The following is a 22,325-nucleotide window of genomic DNA, read 5'->3' on the forward strand; positions in this document are numbered from 1 at the left end:
GGATGAATCTCATTTACATTTCTTTGTGCACTATGTTTATAATGTTGGTCATGGAAAAAAATATATATATATATTTCTGATAATTTTTATGAGTGGATTATATATGATTTTTACGAGTGGATTATTTGTTTGTTTCGAATGTTATTTATTTATTTATTACGTGAAATATAGAAAATTGTATAGATAATAAAGAATTAATGATTTTGCAATATATTAGTAAATGAAGATAGGTAAGAAATTTTATCTATTTTATTTGTGTATAAATTAATTGGATACATAATGATATATTTGTAATTTTGAGTAGAAATTAAAAATATTTTAGTATTATTGTTGGATTATTTTTATTAAAATAAAAAAAATGATACATTTGTGTGTCGAGAAATTGTACTCTCATTTGAAAGGAGCATTTGGGGTTTTATAACGAAGGGTAAACTATATTTTTGTTGTTTTAGTAATTTGGTGCCGTAGATGCTTGGATTTTATTTTATTTTTATTTTTTAATTTTTTTTAATGGGATCAAATAAAAAAATTTAAAAGAAAACAAATATATATTTTTAAAATAAAAATAAAAAATAAAATTCATGTATCTGCCAAATTGACTTGGCCGATACGTGGTTTTCGGTGAGCTACGTTGGCGTAAAATTTTTGAGATTAGTTTTGCGACGTGATTCATTTATAGAACTAAAATAATAAGGGTCTATGAGTCTAAAAAAATAATTTATCTTATAATAAATTAAAAAATAATATTATTTTATTTATTAGTAAGATTAATAAGTATAGAACTAAAATAATAAGGGTCTATGAGTCTAAAAAAATAATTTATCTTATAATAAATTAAAAAATAATATTATTTTATTTATTAGTAAGATTAATAAGGAAGAGATTTTGCAACAGCACAAAATAATAAAAACAAATTACTTCATACAAGGGGAGTACATGTTATTGTCTACTGGAAACTCTAGAACGTAGGTTCTAGCTTCTTCTATATATATACACTTTTTGGGAAATTTTTGTTATTTGTTTAACATAATAAATATTTATTCAGTCAGAAGCTATATACATATGTTTATTTTGAAATGAGTAAATATTTCATTAAATAATTCATTTTTTTTTATAAATATTTATATTTTAATTTATATAATTACTTTTACACTAGGGTGTGTTTGTTTGAAGGATTTTGGTGAATTTTTACTATTCATCCAATTTTTTTTTCCAAAAATATCAAATCAAACACCTATTTTTTATTTTTTATATTATATTAAAAATTAATTTTACATTCAAAACATCACATCAAACTCTATTTATATCACATCATATAACTATTTAAATTCAAAATTTTTACTATTCAAATCCCAATTCAAAATCCAAGCCCCCAAACAAACACACCCTAAAAAATAAAGGTAAAAATATTATTATATTATTTTTAACTACTTATTATAATTAAAATGCTATTATCTTTTAAAAATCGCGTCAAAAGTAATTGTATATTTTATGTGTGGACGGAGGGATTATTATTTTAATTTACAATATATTACAATGCATTATTTTTATATTACACAATACTAATAAGAGTATTTTTTTTTTATTATAATCTAATATAATATTAATATTAAAAAATTTACGTACCAAAAATGTTACTTTTTATATGGGAGTATTTTTTTTTTTTGTCTGTGTTTACTTTTGAGATTTAATCTTCGGTTTTACTATTTTAACTTTTTTTCAAAATAATATTTAATTGAATATTTATTTTTTATTTATTATATTAATTAAAATTTATATTAAAAACTATCATATAACGTCAAATAACTATTGTAATTCAAAGATTTACTATTTAAAATTAAAATTCAAAATCAAAATTTTACAAGTAAAACACATATAGTTTTTCTGATTTTTATGGTGTGTTTGTGCGAGTTTTATGTGATATTTTGAATATAAATATAAAAATTAAAAAATAAATATTGATTTAATATTTTAGAGAAAAAAATTAATTAATAGTAGATTTTGAGAAAAATTTTGTAAGCAACACAACTTTAAATCTATTTATAATAAATAATTTTAATTACTTATATTTATTATTTTTATTTTAATTATAATATTTAATTTGTTATTATTATTATTATTTAATTATTATATAAATTATTTAATAAATTTAAAATATTTGTACTCTATTTTTTATTTACTTGGAATCATTGATTATAGAACTTAACCTCCATAATGCATTATTAATTATTATTTTTAGTATTCTTTTATGGAATATTTATCTATGAATATGGAGTATTAGAAAACATAATAGACGTATTATTAACATAATTTTTTTATATTATCAAACATAATTATTCGTATTTAACATAAAAATATATTCATAAAAAGGTATAAAATAAAATACTCAATTTGTTAAAATAATAATAATAATAATAAGTGAAGTAAAATATATATATATGTAAATAAATTTTAATCTTATTATAAATTACATTAATTAATTTTGGTCTTATTAAAAGAATTTTAATCAAATTTTCTATTAGAAAATTAATGATTTGATTAATATTGATTAAATTTTTTCAATGAAATCAAATTTGATTATTATGATTTAAAATAGGAACATTTTTTTTTGGGTAAACTATTTTTTTTTAGTTCCGTAGGATCTCTTATCACTTTAGTCCTGTAAGTGGAGCATGTCGCAAATTAGTCCCATAAGTGAAAGATTTTCGCTGTTTTAGTCCTCCGGCGCCGGAGATGCCTGCGTGGCTCGCCGGAGGTGACGTGTCCGTCAGGTGTCGCTGACCTGGCGGACACGTGGATTTTTTTTAAATTTTTTTTCATTTTTTTAAAACTTATTTTTAATTTTTTTTTTGTATTTTTTTTATTTTGTCTAATTAAAAAAAATTAAAAAAATTAAAAAATTAAAAAAATAAAATAAATCCACGTGTCCGCCAGGTGTCACTGACCTGGCGGGACACCTGGCGGACACGTCACCTCCGGCGAGCCACGCGGGTGTCTCCGACGCCGGAGGACTAAAACAACAAAAATTTTTCACTTATAGGACTAGTTTGCGACAGACTCCACTTACGGGACTAAAATGATAAATGCGTTCAGTTATGGGACTAAAAAAACAGTTTACCTTTTTCTCTTTTTTTTTTTTTTTTTTTTTTTTTTTTTCTCTATATAAATAAATAAGACGAGTAAGAATATATTTAATATTCGTTGGGCCGAGCCCAAATTAAAGGAAAATAGTGGAAAAGTTTTTGGATTTGGGTTAGGGCTTTGCATGCTGGGCTTCAAATGCTGGAAATTATAGTACTAACACATTAGGGTGTTTGTTTGGGGGATTTTCTCCGAACTTTACCATTCATTCAAATTTTTTTCTCCAAAAATATCAAATCAAACATTTATTTTTACTTTTATATATTATGCTAAAAATCAATTTTACATTCAGAATATCGTATCAACACCTATTTATATCACATCATATAATTATTCACGTTCAAAATTTTTACTATTCAAATCCCAATCCAAACCTCCAAAATAAACGCGCCCTAAATATATTCTCTATTAAATTTAAAGTAATAAAGAGTGTGTTTTGTTTGTGGGTTTGGATTCGTTAATAGTAAAAATTTGAATTGTTATTTGATGCAATATAAGTAAATATTGATGTAATATTTTGAATATAAAATAAATATAATATAAAAATAATAATAATAATTGTTGGATTTCATATTTTTGAAAAAAAAAATAAATTTGAATAATAAAAAGCTGAGGAGAATCTACAAAGAACACAACCCAATGGGTTTTGTATAAAATTTTACAAAAATATAGATATTAATAATGTAATTTCTTAACCAAATAATTTTATTATTATTTTTTTTGCAATACATAAAAGTATGGTAGAATTGCCTAAAACTTATATCTAGTTTCACGAAATTGTATCAAATTTTTACATTTTCAAAATTACATCAGACAATCTCATGATTTTATATACTCTGCGTCTAGATCTCTCGACCGTCGTTATTTAACAGTATTTTATCTGCACACGCCCAAAATGTAAATGAGTTTCAGAATCTCAATTTCTCAACTCTTGAAATTATAAATATCCTTATTTTTTTTTTTATATATTTAGCCTCAAAAAATAGTAAATATATTTATAAATAATTGTTTTTCTTTTATTTTAAGAATATTTTTTAGTGTTTATTAAGATTAAATGTAAGAGGAATGAATATTTTTATAATTTTAGGTGTTTAGAAATTAAAAGTTTGAAACTCATCTGCAGTTTGGACGTGTGTAGGTCAAATACCGTTAAATAAGGACGACCGAGGGGGTTGGATACAAAATTTTTAAAACTATGAAGAAGTTTGACGCATTTTTTAAAGTATGAGAATTTGAAACAATTTTTTGAAACTAACAATTGGATTTTGTATGGTTAGACCTAATAATATAAATAAACGTTACAAAATTAATATAAATATTTCATCCGTTCCATTGAAAGGTAGCCATTTTCTATTTCGGTCCGTCCAAAAAAAAGGTTACAATTTCTTAATTTAGTTATTGTGTTATCTACCTAACATAATAAATACTCTTTCAACTTACACTATATTACACAAATGTCATTACTTTTATATTATACAATATTAATGGGGATATTTTTGTCTTTTACAATATAACCCAATATAATACTAATATTAAAATATTTACGTGCAAAAAGTAAACGGTAACCTTTTTACGTGATGGAAAGAATATATTGCAAATACAATAGTTTCAATATGCACCATAATAATTCTCATGCATATATATATATATATATATTTGTCCAATTAAATTTTTATCAATATGATTCTCAATATATATAATATATTTTTTATTTTTCCATAAAAAATTAATATTCACGTAAAATATTATTAATTTTATATTAGCTATACAATTTTTCATATCTTATACATAAAAAAATAAAAATAAAAACTCACACTAAAACTTAAACAAACACACCTAATCTATACAATATTAGTAAAAAGATTTTATTTTATATTCTTATAAGTTTTTTTAAAAAAATCTTCCCTAAAATACCATTATTTACCAAACTCCATCCCATGTTCGTAAAGCCGTGTTTGTTACAATGCATTATAAAGAAAGAAATATTTCATTCAATAATTCAATAATGGTTTCACACATGAAGTCCAAGTTAGTAAATTGTATAGTAAAAAAATAAGTATACAAATATAAATAATATTAATAATAATAATACTCCCTCCGTCCCATGTAATATGGGTGTGTTACTGTAGACACGAGAATTTAGGTAAAGTATAATTAGTAAGTAATTAGAAAGTGTATTAGTAAAAATAATTATAGATTAAGATTAAAATAACAAAATAGTTTAATTTAGATTTTAAAAAAAAATTAAATTTTAAATTTTAAAATATGATTAAAATATATAATTAATTTTCCAAAAAAGAAAAGGACAAATTATGTAGGACGGACGAAAATAGAAAATAGAAAATAGGGACAAATTATGTGGGACGGAGGGAGTAATATATTTACGTTTATAATACCTATTTCAAAATTTAAATACATGAAATACTCTATATAAAATAAATCATACATTTAATCTACCAAAATATTGCGTACAATTCATATATATTTGTATATAAAATTACTACTGATTTTTATTTATATGAATATAAATCATAAAAAAAATTTTATATACACTAATATTTTATCTTTCAAGAAATCATATATGAACACATTATTATCAGCAGGAGTGAGTAAAATATCCAAAATCCGAAAACTCGATCCAAATCAAACCGAAATTTAAAATTTGGTTCGGATTTTTTGGATTTTCGGATTGGTTTGGATTGAATTTTTTGACAAATTTCGGATTTTTGGATCGGATCGGTATACTTAAAATCCGAATCAATCCGAAATCCGAAATATAACATTTTAATATATATATTTTATTATATATATTTAATATTTTAATATAAAAAAACTCAAAATTATTAATTATATTTTAATATATTTACTTTTATATATTATGGAGTATATATTTAATATTATAAAATAATCATAAAATATAAAAGAAATTTACAAATTAAAAGAATAATTAAAAATATTTAAAATTTCAGATTTTTCGGTTTAGTTCGGATTTTTTAGATTTTTCGGTTTACAAAGTATACATATTTCTATTTTTGGAATGTCCAATTACAAAGTAACTATTTTAATAAATACCTCACTTTTTTCCACAAATACTCTTACTTTACATCACATCATTACTTTTATACTAAAAAGTAAGGACAAAAATATCATTACACTATTTTTACCTACCAACTATAAATAAAATATTATTATTTTTTAAACTTTGCGCCAAAAATAAATGTATCCGTATTGTTTGAACAGAGGTGTTCATGTTTTACATGTATTATATTAATTATAGAATAACAAACAATTTAGTTATAATAAAAAAACAACACAAGCTATAGTATATTTCAACACATTACAATGCATTAATACAATCTATCTATTTACTTTTATTAAACAATTTATGTGATTTTTTTTTTTTCTATTCTATATATTGTTAGTTCAAATATTATCCTCCCTCCGTCCACCGATAAAGTATACATTTACTTTTGGCGTGGAGTTTAAGAAATAATAGTATTTTAATTATAGTGGGTAGGTTAGGTAAAAGTAGTGTAATGACATTTTTGCCCTTGCTTTTTGGTATAAAAGTAATGATGTGATGTAAAATAAGAGTATTTGTGGAAAAAAATTGAGTATTTAATGAAATAGTTACTTTGTAATTGGACGTCCCAAAATAGAAATATGTATACTTTGTAGCTGGACGGAGGGAGTATTATATTATGATAACATAAAACAAACAACATTAGTTAGAGTCATATTTATACTATGTATTATTTGTCTCAGCACTCTAACAGTCTGTCAATTATTATACACAATATATATCATTTAATATTTAATCTATAATTCAAAAAATAATTTATGGAGTTTGTTCATTCAATATATTTTTAGGTTGCATAATTCTCTATAAATATTATAAAAAATACAATATATACATAATAATATAATATATAATATATATACTCATTCAACCCCAGAAAATCAATGATTCAATACAAAGTATTTTTTTATTTTACTGACACGATTCTCCATACTTAATATAAAAAAATACATTCATCCAAAAAAAACAAAATGAACACACACATATATATCATGTATATATATATATTTTTAATAGTATAGGAATTCGTAGTCATTACTCTTCATCATATGTCATAGGTAAAATTTAGAGACATAAAAAATTTAAACTTATGACGTTATAATCACAATTTCACCCCATACCATCAGACCATCCAACTTCTTCATGTACAATTTTATTTATTTATTTTTTTAATTTTTGGATGAACTCGTGATCGTGAAATTATGAGTTAAAAATCCAAATATTTCACTTTTCCTCTGCCACACATGGCTACCTAATATAATGTCTTGTTGGATTTAATTTGTAGGCTATTAGGTTCGGCCAGAAGTATATCAAAAACGCATTCGAAAAATAGCGATTACGAATTCCCATGTTTAAATAATAATAATAATAAAAGGAAAAACTTCTTCTTCATGTATAGTTGATGTGCAATAAAATGGAAGATGACCATTTCACATGACCATAGAAAAGCAAAGCTTTAGTATGTGAACACATCCATTTCTTACCAAAGCAAAAATTTGGTGGGACCCACCCTAATGGCTAAGCATTTTGACATTGTAATATATATATATCTCACATTGACCAAGTTCTTTCCCTTTTCCAACACACAATTATATTAATTTCAAAAATTATTTTTTCAAAATTTTTAATATAATTATATTAAATATTTAAATATATATATTATATATATATTTTATCTCATCTTAGTAAAAATAGTACATATGGTCAATCCCAACATCCATATGCAATTTGGATTATAGAACCATTCACACTCTTGTTCTACTTTGAATTTGCATGGTTTCCATTAATTTACCTACATGTAACTATCATACTACTTTATTAACAAAAATAATTTATTTTGTTTAGTAAAATACTATTTCAATCATTACTAATTCAAATCAAAATTCACAATAAAATCCCAAATAAACATATCCTCTAAATTGTATAATTATTTAACATGATATAAATTGTATAATTATTTAAAAATGCATATTTTGAATTTTTTTTATATATAATATATATCAAATAAAAATAGACATATAATGTGACGTTTTAAGGGTAACAAATAAATGATCATATTAATAAAAGTAAGAAATAATGAGAGAAAATTCAACCAAACAAACCCAATTTTGCTAATACATGTGGAAATAGTGTACGTTTGTACATTTATATAAGGTTTTTCTTTGTGTGTGTTATTTCAACAAAATAACATTATTTTGCACAATTTTTAATAAAAATATATTATTTTTTTCACAAAATATTAAATCACAATATTATTTAAATAAAAATTCAAATCTAATATTTTATTTCAAATCAGTTAGAAATCACAACCAAATAACCTAACTGTTCATTTACATAATTCAAACAACTTCTAGATTTATTTATTTTGCATTTTTTTATTTTTTTATTTTACTTTTTGAATTAGAAATATGCTCAAAAAAAAAAAAAAAAAACATATACGTACACCTTTTCGATTAATAATAAAAAAATTCAATATATAGTACATTCTATTTATTTATGAAAAATTAATAATTTAAAATATAAAATAATGTTTTTGTATATTCAAATACATGTCCTCATATTTAACTCAAAAAATACTTCAAACTAAAAACAGTAAACAAGTACAAGTTTTAAATAAAAATAAATACTAAATTTAAACTTTTAAATAAAAATAGGTTATAAACAAGAATGTTTCAACAAAATTATACATAAGATGTCTAAAACTTTCAAGTAAATAAATATTTTATTATAAATCACATAGTACGACACTAAAATCAGAAAATAATTAAATAAATCAAAGTGAACTAAATTAAGAAACAAAAGTTTGGTAATTTAATCCCGTTTGACAAAGTCAAAATTGATACCCTTTTTATAACCCCTTCTTTCAAGAATCTTACCCATGTCTTGTCTTCTTACATCTTTCTTCGAGCACAAAAATCAAAATTTCGATCATCAAAAAATCAAGAATTCAATCACCAAAACAATATAGATTTTTATTGCAATAATTGTGTTCAAAAAATGGGAAGAGCTCCTTGTTGTGACAAGACAAAGGTAAAGAGAGGGCCATGGTCCCCCGAAGAAGACCTAACTCTCAAGAACTACGTCGAGGCTTACGGCACCGGAGGAAATTGGATCGCGTTGCCTCACAAGGCCGGTAAGAAATTAGAGTTTCGAATGCATGACTCTATTCGCTGAAAAAAATTATTTTGAAATATTATTTTTCGATCATTTAGGACTTAAACGATGTGGAAAGAGCTGTAGACTGAGATGGCTGAATTACTTGAGGCCGAACATTAAGCATGGCGGTTTCACTGAGGAAGAAGACAATGTTATTTTGTCGCTTTACCATACCATTGGAAGCCGGTAAGGCTATCTCCGACCCATCAACTCCATTTATCCAATTTTATCTCCAAATATGCCGTTGCTATGGTAATTTTATTCCAATCATAACTCCATTTTTCACTATTATTATTCAAATATTCAATTTTTCCTATTATTTTAAACAAATTTTTATTTTTATAATTTTAAATAAAAATTTTAAAAATTTTAAAAAATTAAAATTAAATTTAAAAGTAAAATTTATAATTTTAAAAATTAAAAAAAATAAAATAAAAAATAAAACAAACACATCATAAATGACATTTGCTACAGTACAACACAAAAAATGGTGTTAAAATTGGCGCCCGATTGGAGACCGTGAGCGGCATAAATGGGATTGCAACGTCAAAATTGAGGTTGCATTGGAGATGCAAAATAATAAAATAAATTCTGACTTTATCATAAAATAAATTTCCTGGAAAAATCACAGTTCTATTCAAAACATATCTAAACACATTCATATTTTTTTTAAGTGTTCATATGATTTAGGGTTTAGGGATTAGGGTTTTTATTGAGTGGTTTAGTAATACATTTTGTGTTTAGGTGGTCAGTGATAGCATCGCAGTTATCAGGGAGGACAGATAATGATGTCAAGAATTACTGGAACACGAAGCTAAAAAAAAAATTATTGGCCACGTCATCATCCTTAGGGTCATCGTCTCACCCCGCCGCCGCCGCCGGCGGCGGCAATGGTGGCGGCAACTATATGACCTCATCGACAAACTATATTACGAGCCAAAATAGCTCGAGTTTCTTGGCTAGTAGCGTCGATGGCAACATGTCATTGCCGTATTATCCTAATTTCAGTGATCAAGAAACTGTCGCGGGTAAAATGCTTATAGAGGCGATGATCGCCGAGAGTTTGTACGATTCGGGGCCATTGTTGTTTCCTCTTCAAGAAGGGCTCTCTCCGGCGCTCTCTGTCGGGGGCGGGTCGTGGACGTCGTCATCGTCGACGTCGGGTAGTGGATCCGGGGGAGGTTACGATGCGTTTTTGCCCGACGGATCGATGCCTTTTGACCTTATGAATGCGTTCGACGAATTTTCGGGCGGTGTTTGAGGTTCGGTCAGCTGCCCGGCCGGAGGCATTAAGGGGTCTTTTTATTATATGTGAAAAAGCTAAGTTAAGAAGATGTAAATAAAGTTAATGAAGGTAGGGTTTGTAGTTAATTATGGCTAAGGATGAATGTAGTTTTTGATTTTTGAACAAATCAAAATTAAATTAATTAATTAATTAATTAATTGCCACTATTTAATTAATTATTTTTCTTTAAATATCACAATCATAATCATCGACATTATTGATCGATATTATATTATTTGTGTATGTAATAATTATATATATATATATATTAAGTCTTACAATAGATTGGGACACGAAAACTTCATGTAGGGTTTATTGACAGCATGAAATATCATTTTTTATTATTTTATTTTCCAAATCTTTTAGTATTAAATTTAATTTAAAAATATAGCAAAAATTATACTCTATCCGTCCGTCTCCGAGGGTCACGTTTACTGTGTTATTGTACTTAACGTTAAAAATATTCTTATATTTGTATAATATTTTGTACAAATTTCTTTCTATTAGTATTATAAGACACTAATTAAAGTATTTTTTTTCCATTTTTTTTTAATTTATACTATGTTTTGATACAATAATTAATATTCGAATATCAACGCACAAAAAATAAATGAGAGCCTTAGAGCCGGACAAAAATACTATAAATTTTCATTCTTTGTATGTATATATTTTTATTTTATCCTTATAATATAACCTTAAATAAAAAAAAATCAAAATAAAATGATAAAGAAAATCAAATATATTGAAACGTCACATCCAATAGTATATTACTCTAAAATACCCAAAAAAAAATAATACTAATAAAACTAAATACATACCAAGGGTGTGTTTATTTGGAGGTTTGGATTTTGAGTTGGGATTTGAATAGTAAAAATTTTGAATTTGAATAGTTGTATGATGTGATATAAATAGGTGTTGATGTGATGTTTTGAATGTAAAATTGATTTTTAGTATAATATAAAAAATAAAAAATAAGTGTTTGATTTGATATTTTTGGGGGGAAAAAATTGGATGAATAGTAAAAGAAAAATCCAATCCCGCAAACAAACACACCCCAAGTAAACATATATATTTATATGCATACAATCATTATCATGTTATTTAAAATTGCTTGGAATATTAAATATAACATTATAATAAATAAGAATTTTTATATAATTTTTTTTTTCGAATATAAATAAATTATTTAATTAAATATGCATATAATATTACATATGTTTAATTACATAAAAATAGAGGTAATGTATCTATGTCATCCTTAGAAAAAAAGTGGACATATATATATATTAGAATCCATACTTGTAGGAAGCTTCCACGAATGTTCCTCAATAACATAACTATAATAATTGCTGACTTATTGAGATTTTTATTTTTATTTTTTAATTTTTAATTTCAAACCACAATTTGTGTTTATATATATAAAAAAGTTTTGTCACTATTTATAGATATTACTTCTTTTTTAAAATGTACCACATTATTATTTTTTTATTTTTATACTCCCTCCCTCCGTCCACAAACTAATGTTCTACTTTCCTATTTGAGACGTCAAACAACTATTGTCCTCTTTCATTTTTTAAACGTAAATTTTACATTTTTACCCTTCATTCATTTATTACTTTTAATCTCTACCATACACTTAAGGACAAATTTGTCAATTTATAACAAAAAGACAATCACCTAAAAAACTGTGCAAATATAATTTAGGACAATAGAAATTGGACGGAGGAAGTATAAAATATCATACTCTCTCCGTCCACACATAAAGTATACAATTACTTTTGGCGCGGTGTTTAAGAAATAATAGTATTTTAAGTATAATAGGTAATTAAAAATAGTATAATAATATTTTTGCCCTTGTTTTTTGGTGTAAAAATAATGATGTGATGTAAAGTAGGGGTATTTGTGGAAAAAAATCGAGGTATTTAATGAAATGTTTACTTTGTAATTGGACGTCCCAAAATAAAAATATGTATATTTTTTAACTAGACGGAGAGAGTATTATTTATATTATATTAAACAATCAAATTTTATTTTTACCATATTTGTTTTCAAATTTTATTTATATTATATTAAACTATCATGTATTCTTTTCGAATTTTTCATTAATAACTATTTTGATGCAATATTTCCTACAATGAAATAATATATTTTTGAAAAATTATAATAATTATATAATAAATAAAAAAATAAAAATTTGAAGTTACTTATATATAAACAAGGCCCTATGTTAGTTACTTCGACATGGTTAATTATTGCACTTATTATATACTCTCAACTTCTACTAAATTTAAGTTTTTTTATTTTTTTATTTTTACATAACATATATTCTATTTGTCATAATTCAAAGTGTTTTTTTTGTATATATATATATATATATTATTTTTGTTTGTTTCAATTTTAGAAAAAATAATTATATCATTACATATGTAATTATAATATACATAAAATCAAATGGCAAAAATATACTAAAATTACAATATTTTTATCTAATAAAATATTATTCCCTCCGTCCCGCTGCAAAGTATACATATTTTTATTTTGGGACGTTCAATTACAAAGTAACCATTTCATTAAATACCCAACTTTTTTCCATAAATACCCTTACTTTACATTACATCGTTACTTTTATATCAAAAAGTAAGGACAAAAATGTCATCATACTACTTTTACATACCCATTATAATTAAAATACTATTATTTTTTAAACTTTGCGCCAAAAAAAAATGTATACTTATTGTTTAAAAGAATGAAGTATTATTTATTAATTTACTACAAAACGTCAAATGATCCATTTAATTTGGACAGGAGGGAGTATAACTTTTATTTATAGAAAAAAATTCTTATATCCTTTTCAATTTATAATCTTCATATTATATTTATTACAAGAATGTTACAACTACTTACTTATTCAATCAATTAAAGATTTTTGTTTCACTTTATTAATTAACACGCTCAGATATTTTCAAATATACTCTTATTTTATATCACAATCAACTAATATAATATTTGTGCAAACTTAATAGCGCACTCGAGGTTAATAACCCCTACAAAGAGATAATTAGTTAAATAATAATGATGATATTTTCGTAATAATACATAAGATTTGTTTGGTTGTTGTTTGAAATTGATTTTGAAATGAAACATTAGTTTTAGTTTTTATTTTAAATAGTATTTTGATATGATGATCTGTAAGAACAAATAATATATTTTTATTGAAAACTGTGTCGAGTGAATAACGTTGATTTCAGTTTAAAATAAATCGATCGATTTTGGGCATATTGTTGTTTAAACCAAATTACAAACCAAACACACTATCTGTTGGGGTGCAAATCCAAGTCCCACATCGAAAATTGTGAACAAAATTACACATCTTATAAATCCTAAGTGACCTCCACTAGAATGATGTCTTTTAGAGAATATCCAAAAATAAATTCGTGCGGGCTCAGCCCAAAACGGATAATATCATACTAGCATTAGTTGACCCAGTCCCAACACTATCTATTTAGTTGATCAAATTGATATTAATATTTTAAACAATGTGATTAAAAAAAAATAATAACAAAGTAATAGTAATATCTTTGTCAAATTCAAAATTTCAAGCAAGGGTTCACATTCCTATTTTTTAAGGGTTTACCAATAATATGAACATATTGGTCAGCTTATAAATAAATTTTCAAATGTACTTTCACTCATATACAATTAGGTGTGGACCCAATTTAGTGTCCTTAAATTTTTGTGTAACAATTTTTTTTTTACCATTCAAATCTATGTGATATTTTAAATAATTTTAAAGATTAGATTATAATGCTCAGATTGTTTTTATAGATTAAATAATTATGAAATTAATTAATATGATGTTTACTTTGTCTGATTAAATATAAAATGACATAAAGTATCACTTGGATAAATTAATCATACTCATTTATCTAGATATGATTAATTATATTTAATTAGCATATTAGTGTAGCTGGCTTTAATCAATATCTGATTTTAATTCATTACAGTAAATATATGATTTATGATGGATAAAATAATATTATCAATTCTAATGCTCCAAAGTAAACACACCCTTAATATATACAATATTAAGTAATAATTTATATTAATATAATATAAATATAATATATGAACTGACAAAATATGACAATAATTTACATAACAGTGCTTTATGACTATCTTATTCAATTGTACTGTAAATATATTATTGTGCTATAAGCTTGTAATTGCTGTTGTTTTGAAATTATATGTTTATTTATTTTTTTAGATACTTAATGCATAATTTCATATTTTAATTTTATATTTTGAATTAATAAAACAACTATACATGAATTCTATTAAATACTCCATCCGTTCGCCTCTAAAAGTCACATTTATTTTTTGCGTCATTATACTTAACATTAAAAATATCATTATATTTGTATAATTTTTTCGTACAAATATCCTTCTATTAGTAATACAAGACACTAACTGAAGTATTTTTGTAATTTTTTCTTAATTTGTACTATGTTTTGATATAATAATAAATATTTAAATATCAACACGCAAAAAATAAATAAGAACCTTAGAGCCGGACGGAGATAGTATCCTATTTGAATTGCAGTATCGTATATTTACGATTTATATGCAATCACATATATTTAATACATTTTTAAATGTAAAATATTAATACATTTGATCATATATATTGTAAATTCATCGATATTTTATGAAATTATATACTTTCTATGTCCCATAATAAAATATTTATTTTTCTATTTTAGTATGTCTCATAACAAAGTATTCATTTTCTTTTTTAATGACTGTACTATCTATCTAACATTATAAATATCCTTACAACTTACAATATATTACACAAATGTCATTACCTTTATATCACACATACTAATAAGATTATTTTAGTCATTTTTACTTTATTCATACTATATTCAAATATAATATTAATATTTTTAAAACTACGTGAAAAAACAAATGAATATTTAGTTATGAGACGGAGAGAGGGAGTACGTTGAATTTTTTTACCCCATTGAATGATTCTAAATACACAAGACAATTTTACTAATTCATATAATACTGATCAACATGCAAAATTTTGATAAATCTAATGGTGAATGATTCAACATAGTATAAGTCTTAGTCGATCAAATTGATTTAAATAATAGCCATGATTTAATTAAGGGTATGTTTATTTTTATTTATTTATTTTTAAATTTATATATTATAGTACAATTTACATTCATAATTTTTGTTTTCTTATATAATACTCCTTCCGTCCCATATCAATCTATCCATTTGTTTTTTGCACGGAGATTTAGAAATATTAGTATTATATTATGACGTAGTATAAATAAAAGTAAAAAGATTAAATTAACCTTATTAGTAGTGTTTGATATACAACTAATAACATTTGTGTAATATATTGTAAATTAGAAGGGTATTTGTAATGTTAGGTAGATAATACAATTACTAGAAAATCGGATATTTTGTTATAGAACGGACCAAAATAAAAAAAAATGAATAAATTGTTAAGGGACGGTAGAATTTGGTCGCTTTATATTTTTTGGTGACATGATTTTCATAAATACTATAAAAAATACAACATATACACATATGCATTAACATAATATAATATATATTCCCTCTGTCTAAATACAATAGTCTTGTTTACCATTTTTGTACGTTCCAAAACAATAGTCTCATTTCCATAAATAATCATATTACTATAAAATTATCCCTATTTTTTATTATTATTATACAATTGCCACTACTTTTTACACTAATATACTCACAACGGCAAAAAAGTCATTTATCCTTATTTTTTACCGACTACCAATATAATATCACTATTCTTTAAATCTAATGCCCAACACAACAAGATTATAATTTTGGGACTGTGGGAGTATTATTTTACAAAAAATCAACAGTTCAACACAATATATATATATATTTATATTACCGATATAATTCTCCGTACTTAATATAAAAAATTACATCTATCTAAAAATACAAAGTGAATTATTTTCTGACACATTTAGTACGAAATGGTTTGATGGTGTAAGAATGAATTTGTGACTAAATACTGCAATTGATTTCAGTACATACTATTTACTTTATACAACACGTATTATTAATTATATTTTTATATATTGTTTGTAATATTTTTATGTGTTGATTGAGTTTAATCGGCACCCGATCAAAATCATAACAAAAACGGATTGTGGTTATTATATTTAACTTATTTATTCAAATTATTATTATTATTATTATTATTATTATTATTATTATTGACTGAATAAAAAATTGTGGCATCCTTATCAATTGCTTGGAGTAAAATAAACATAGTGGCATAAGTCAACTGTGAGTTGTAAATTAATGGGTTTCCATTAGACTTTGCATTGGTGGAATCTCTCCAATAATCAAACAATTATCATTATTCAATAATAATAATAATAATAATAATAATGCCATATAAAAAGTTGTTTGGTTTTAATTTAAAATTGTGATAATAATTTAAATTTTGATTTAAATAGTATTTTGATATGATATTCTATATAATATATATATATATTACTCCTTCTATCCCACGTAATTTGTCCCTATTTTTCATTTTTGTTTATGCCACATAACTTGTCATTTCCTTTTTTTAGAAATATGATTATCCACTTTAATCAAATTTTAAATTTTATAATTTTTTTAATTTTAATTAAATTATTTACTTATTTTAATGTTAATCTATAATTATTTTTAATAATATATTTTTTAATTACTTACTATTTATATTTTACCTAAATTCTTTTATATACAGTAATAGACTCAAAATATATAGGACGGTGGGAGTTTATTAATTAATAGTGTCAAAATTTTCTATGTAAACAAATTGCCTAACTTCATCAACCTATTTATGGTAATTTGCAATTATCTCTTTTATTTTGTCGTTTTTTGTCATCATAATTTAATATTGTAAATTTAGTGGATCAAAATGTTATGTACTCTCTTTGTCCCATATTATTTTTTTTTAATAATTTTACTATCTACCTAACATTATAAATATCCTTACAATTTAAAATATATTACACAAATATTATTACTTTTATATCACACAATACTAATAAAGTTATTTTAGTTATTTTTACTTTATTCCTACTACATCCCAATATAATACTAATATTTTTAAAACTCCGCAAAAAGCAAACGGATACTTAGGTATGGAACAGAGGGAGTATAATTTCTCACATGGACAATTAAATCTATATTAATACATTATTATGATTATACTCATTTTGGTTTATAAAACTATGCTCAACTTTTTATTTATTTATTTTTAGCATGGAGATTAAAAAAATAATATTCTAATATATATTATTTTTGTATTTTTTATTGGTAGAATTAAAAATTTTATAGGATCCTATAAAATTTTGAATTAAACTAGAATGTGTAAAAAATATCAAGAGAGTCATCGGTGGCAAGGTGTAAATAAAGAAAATAATAATGGGTAAAAATTTAAAGAAATATTACTCTCTTTGTCATCTAAATGTGTGTTCATTTGACTTGGCACGAGTTTTAATAAAAATGAGTAATAATTGTTAATTTTTTTTTTATAGTAAAAAAAGTACAAAAGTAAAATGTTTTTTTACTTAAAAAAAATGATAAATTTTATCGATGACAACCCAAAAAGAAAAATGAGCATAGATTTGAATGACGGAGGAATTATTATTTTTTTGCTGTATATGATATGAAGATATGTTTTTATAATAATTGCTATATGTATGGTCACAATTTTTCGTAATTGTTTTTAAAAAATAAAATATCGTATTTGATTATTATTATTTAAATAAAAATAAAATTAAAATAAAGTGAAAAATATCACATCTAAAAATTTGAATTTACTATTTTCCTTATATATAATACACAATATATTTCAATAAGAAACCTCAATTTGTCCTCTTCAAAGTCTTATATTACACATAGTTTAAATGTTACTTATGTATACAAGTGTGTTTATATGTATATACTAAAAATTTCGTACCAATTAATTGAAGTATATATAAATTCGATTTTATATTTTGATATGGGCCACTTTGACTTAGTAACATATCATAAAAAGATTGTTAAAAAGATGACAACTACATTTAAATAATTTATTATAGATATTAATAATATGTCCCGAAAGTGCGCACTGGATAAATCCCCGGCTGAACCTAATACCCTGCAAACCAGGTCTGAAAATACCGATCGATACTGATACAGTACCGAACTTTTCGGTATAACTAAAATACATACCGGTACCGTACCGAAAGTTTCAATATACCGAATTTCGGTATACGGTATGTACCGTTTATACTGAAAATTTCAATTTCGGTACAATACCGTATATACCGCTTATACCGAAAATTTTGATTTCGGTAAATACCGGTATATACCGATTATACCAAAAATATAATTTTAAACTTTAAAATAATTAAAAAAATTAATAAGTATCACTATTCTCCACCACAAAAATATTATGAAAAAATACATAAATTTTTAATAATTTACATATTTTTCTGTTATGATTTAAAAAAATATTAATAATTATTATTTATATTAATAATTAAATTATTTAATAAAAATAATATATACCGAAAATTTTGTCACAAATTCAACACCTACCCCACCAGACCATGACTTTATTATAACATGTACTCACGAGTATTCTTTGCAATGATGCTTTTCATGAAATAAGTTTTAAAAAAAATTATATAAATATAATCGGTGACAGAAAGACTTTTGTTTTTGTTGCAACGGACAGAATTTGATATGTTACAATATAAAACAAATATATGTTTTTATATTAAAACAAAATAATTATTTATTTTAATATTTTGAATATAAAATTTTATATTTCACTTTCATCTAAATTTATATATATATTTTGTTATAAAAAATTATTATGGTTATACTTTTTAATAAAACATCATGTATTTATTTTTATTAATTTTATACTTTTTCTTTTTTTTTTTTTTTTTTTACAAAAAATATCAATTACTAATCATTAACATTAAAACATATGCCCAAAGTATCTGTATAAATATTAATTTTATCAAAAATTGAATTTTATAGGGAAAAATTTATTTTTGGTCTCAATATAATCAAAATTTATCAATTTTACTCTCAATATAAAAATCTTATCAATTTTGATTCCAATATAACCAAAAGTCATCATTTTTTGTCATAATTTAAAATTTTTATCAATTTTAGTCATAATATAACCAAAACTCATCATTTTTTGTCCAAATATAATCGAACCTTATCTTTTTTGGTCCCACTGTCAACAAACCGACGGAAAATACTGCAAGATTGTGCAATTTCTTCAAATATAAATATAAGGTTTGATTTCTTTTAAAGTTAGCATTCTCCGTCAGTTTGTTGCCGGTGTGGGACCAAAAAAATAATGTTTGATTATATTGTGACCAAAAAAGATAAGATTTGATTATATTTGGACTAAAATTTATAAAAATTTTATATTGCGACCAAAAATTATGAGTTTTGGTTATATTGGGATCAAAATTGATAAAATTTTTATATTTGGACCAAAATTGATGAATTTTGGTTATATTGAGACCAAAAATAATTTTTTCCCAATTTTATACTCCCTCCGTCCAACTAAAAAGTATACATATTTCTATTTTGGGATGTCCAATTACAAAGTAACTATTTCATTAAACACTCCAGTTTTTCCACAAATACCCCTACTTTACATCACATCATTATTTTTATACCAAAAAAATAAGGGCAAAAATATCATTTTACTACTTTTACCTACACACTATAATTAATGCGCCAAGTATTCCTTAATCTCCGCGCCAAAAGTAAATGTATACTTTTAGCTTGGACGGAGGGAGTATTATATATATTATTATTATTAAAACTCAAATAAATATACAATTATGATTTTGGCCCAACTTGAGCCCAACCCATGAAAGCCCACGACTCGATTTCATATCAAAACCAATGAATTCATTTAAAATATATTTAACTAACGGGCCTTACTATATTTCTCTTAATTCCAAATTTTAGTTAAGTCTTTAATAGCGACTTTGTTCCCTTTCAGTTTTAATGCAAGTTTTAACTATTTAAATTCTACGATTATTTTATGTTACAAAATATTATATTTTTTCTTATCATAAAAAAATTATCATCGACAGCTTAATCGGAAAAGTCTACCTGAATTTTTAATGCAAGTTTTAACTATTTAAATTCTACAATTATTTTTATGTTACAAAATATTATATTTTTTCTTATCATAAAAAAATTATCATCGACAGTTTAATCGGAAAAGTCTATTTGAATTGATTTTTTCTTCCAAAAAAGGAATCAGATCTATCTTGCGATATCCAAATAATTAACATCGCGTGAAAGCAAAAATAAATTTAAAAATACAAAGGAAAAGCTGAAAAAAAGAGCTGAAAATTAATTAAAGAAATTAAAATTGATGAAAATAAGCAGTAAAAAATAAGATTGTTCTTGAAAAAAAATTAGACTAAAAAAGTAAAATACAATTATTGAAAAAAGAGGGCGAATGCCGTAGGAGCAGAGAAAAAAAAAAAAAAAAAAAAGAATAATCTTATTATTTTATCAATATATTATATAAATGAAAAAAATAAAAATATTTACTAAATTCGATTAATCTACTCATAAAATATAATACAAAATTTATTTGTTCAATATAATGAAATAAAATTTATATTATTATGTATCATAGGAAACAAACACTATATATATTTAAATATATGTACAATATATATGTACAATATTTATTTAATATATGTTACTCCCTCCGTCCCACATACCGTGTCTACTACACTGTAGACATGGTATTTTAGGAAAAGTGTAATTAGCAAATAATTAAAAATGTATTAATGAAAATAATTATTCTATAATATAAATAATTATAAATTAAGATTAAGACAACTAATTAGTTTAATTAAAATTAAAAAAAATAAATTAAAAAGTTTAAAATGAAATTAAAGTGTATAATTATTTTTCAGAAAAAGAAAGTGACATAGTATATGAGACTGACAGAAACGGCAACGTGATTTATTTACTATTTAAGTTAAAGTACTTGATTTAATATTTTTTGAAAAAAAAAAAAAATTGATTAATAATAGAAAATTCGAGGAAATTCGCCAAACAAAAAATTGAATCAAACACATAAAATTTTAGAATTCTATCTCTTTCATTCACTTCTTACTCCTAAAACCTCAAAACAAACAGATCTTAAAAGAAAGCACTCTTAATATTTATTTTACTTATATGGTTTGTTTCTATATTTGTGTTTTGACCTTTTGAATAAAATATTTGAATTTAACATTTTATATAGAAAATTGATATAGTCCATTCCTCCGTTCCATTGAAAGATTATAATTTTATATTTTTATTCGTCCCAAAACAAGGTTACTATTTTCTAATTTAGTAATTGTACTACTTACCTAACATAATAAATACCCTTTCAACTTACATTATATTACACAAATATCATTACTTTTATATCACATCATACTAATAGGGATATTTTTGTTTTTTTACTATAATCCAATATAATATTAATATTTAAAAATCTACGTGCAAAAAATAAATGTCATCCTTCCAATGGGACGGATGGAATATATTTTTTTATAAAACATGATT

At 23.4% G+C, this 22,325-nt stretch overlaps 1 protein-coding gene across 1 annotated transcript; it reads left to right on the forward strand.

The window, feature by feature from the left end:
• Positions 1–9,116: 9,116 nt before the first annotated feature.
• LOC127239881 (transcription factor RAX2-like) lies at positions 9,117–10,811 on the forward strand. Its single transcript, XM_051258235.1, has 3 exons — positions 9,117–9,353; positions 9,433–9,562; positions 10,121–10,811. The coding sequence occupies exons 1-3, from the start codon at positions 9,218–9,220 to the stop codon at positions 10,635–10,637; spliced, it is 783 nt and encodes a 260-aa protein (XP_051114192.1). The 5' UTR covers positions 9,117–9,217; the 3' UTR covers positions 10,638–10,811.
• Positions 10,812–22,325: the final 11,514 nt, after the last annotated feature.

Source organism: Andrographis paniculata, unplaced genomic scaffold (assembly GCF_009805555.1).
Source record: "Andrographis paniculata isolate CXL003 unplaced genomic scaffold, ASM980555v1 Contig78END, whole genome shotgun sequence".
Classification (NCBI taxonomy): domain Eukaryota; kingdom Viridiplantae; phylum Streptophyta; class Magnoliopsida; order Lamiales; family Acanthaceae; genus Andrographis; species Andrographis paniculata.

Coding starts and splice junctions, on each gene's coding strand:
- LOC127239881 (XM_051258235.1), top strand. CDS start 9,218: ATGGGAAGAGCTCCTTGTTGTGACAAGACAAAGGTAAAGAGAGGGCCA. Junction 9,354..9,432: donor CGCGTTGCCTCACAAGGCCG/GTAAGAAATTAG, acceptor TCGATCATTTAG/GACTTAAACGATGTGGAAAG. Junction 9,563..10,120: donor TACCATACCATTGGAAGCCG/GTAAGGCTATCT, acceptor TTTTGTGTTTAG/GTGGTCAGTGATAGCATCGC.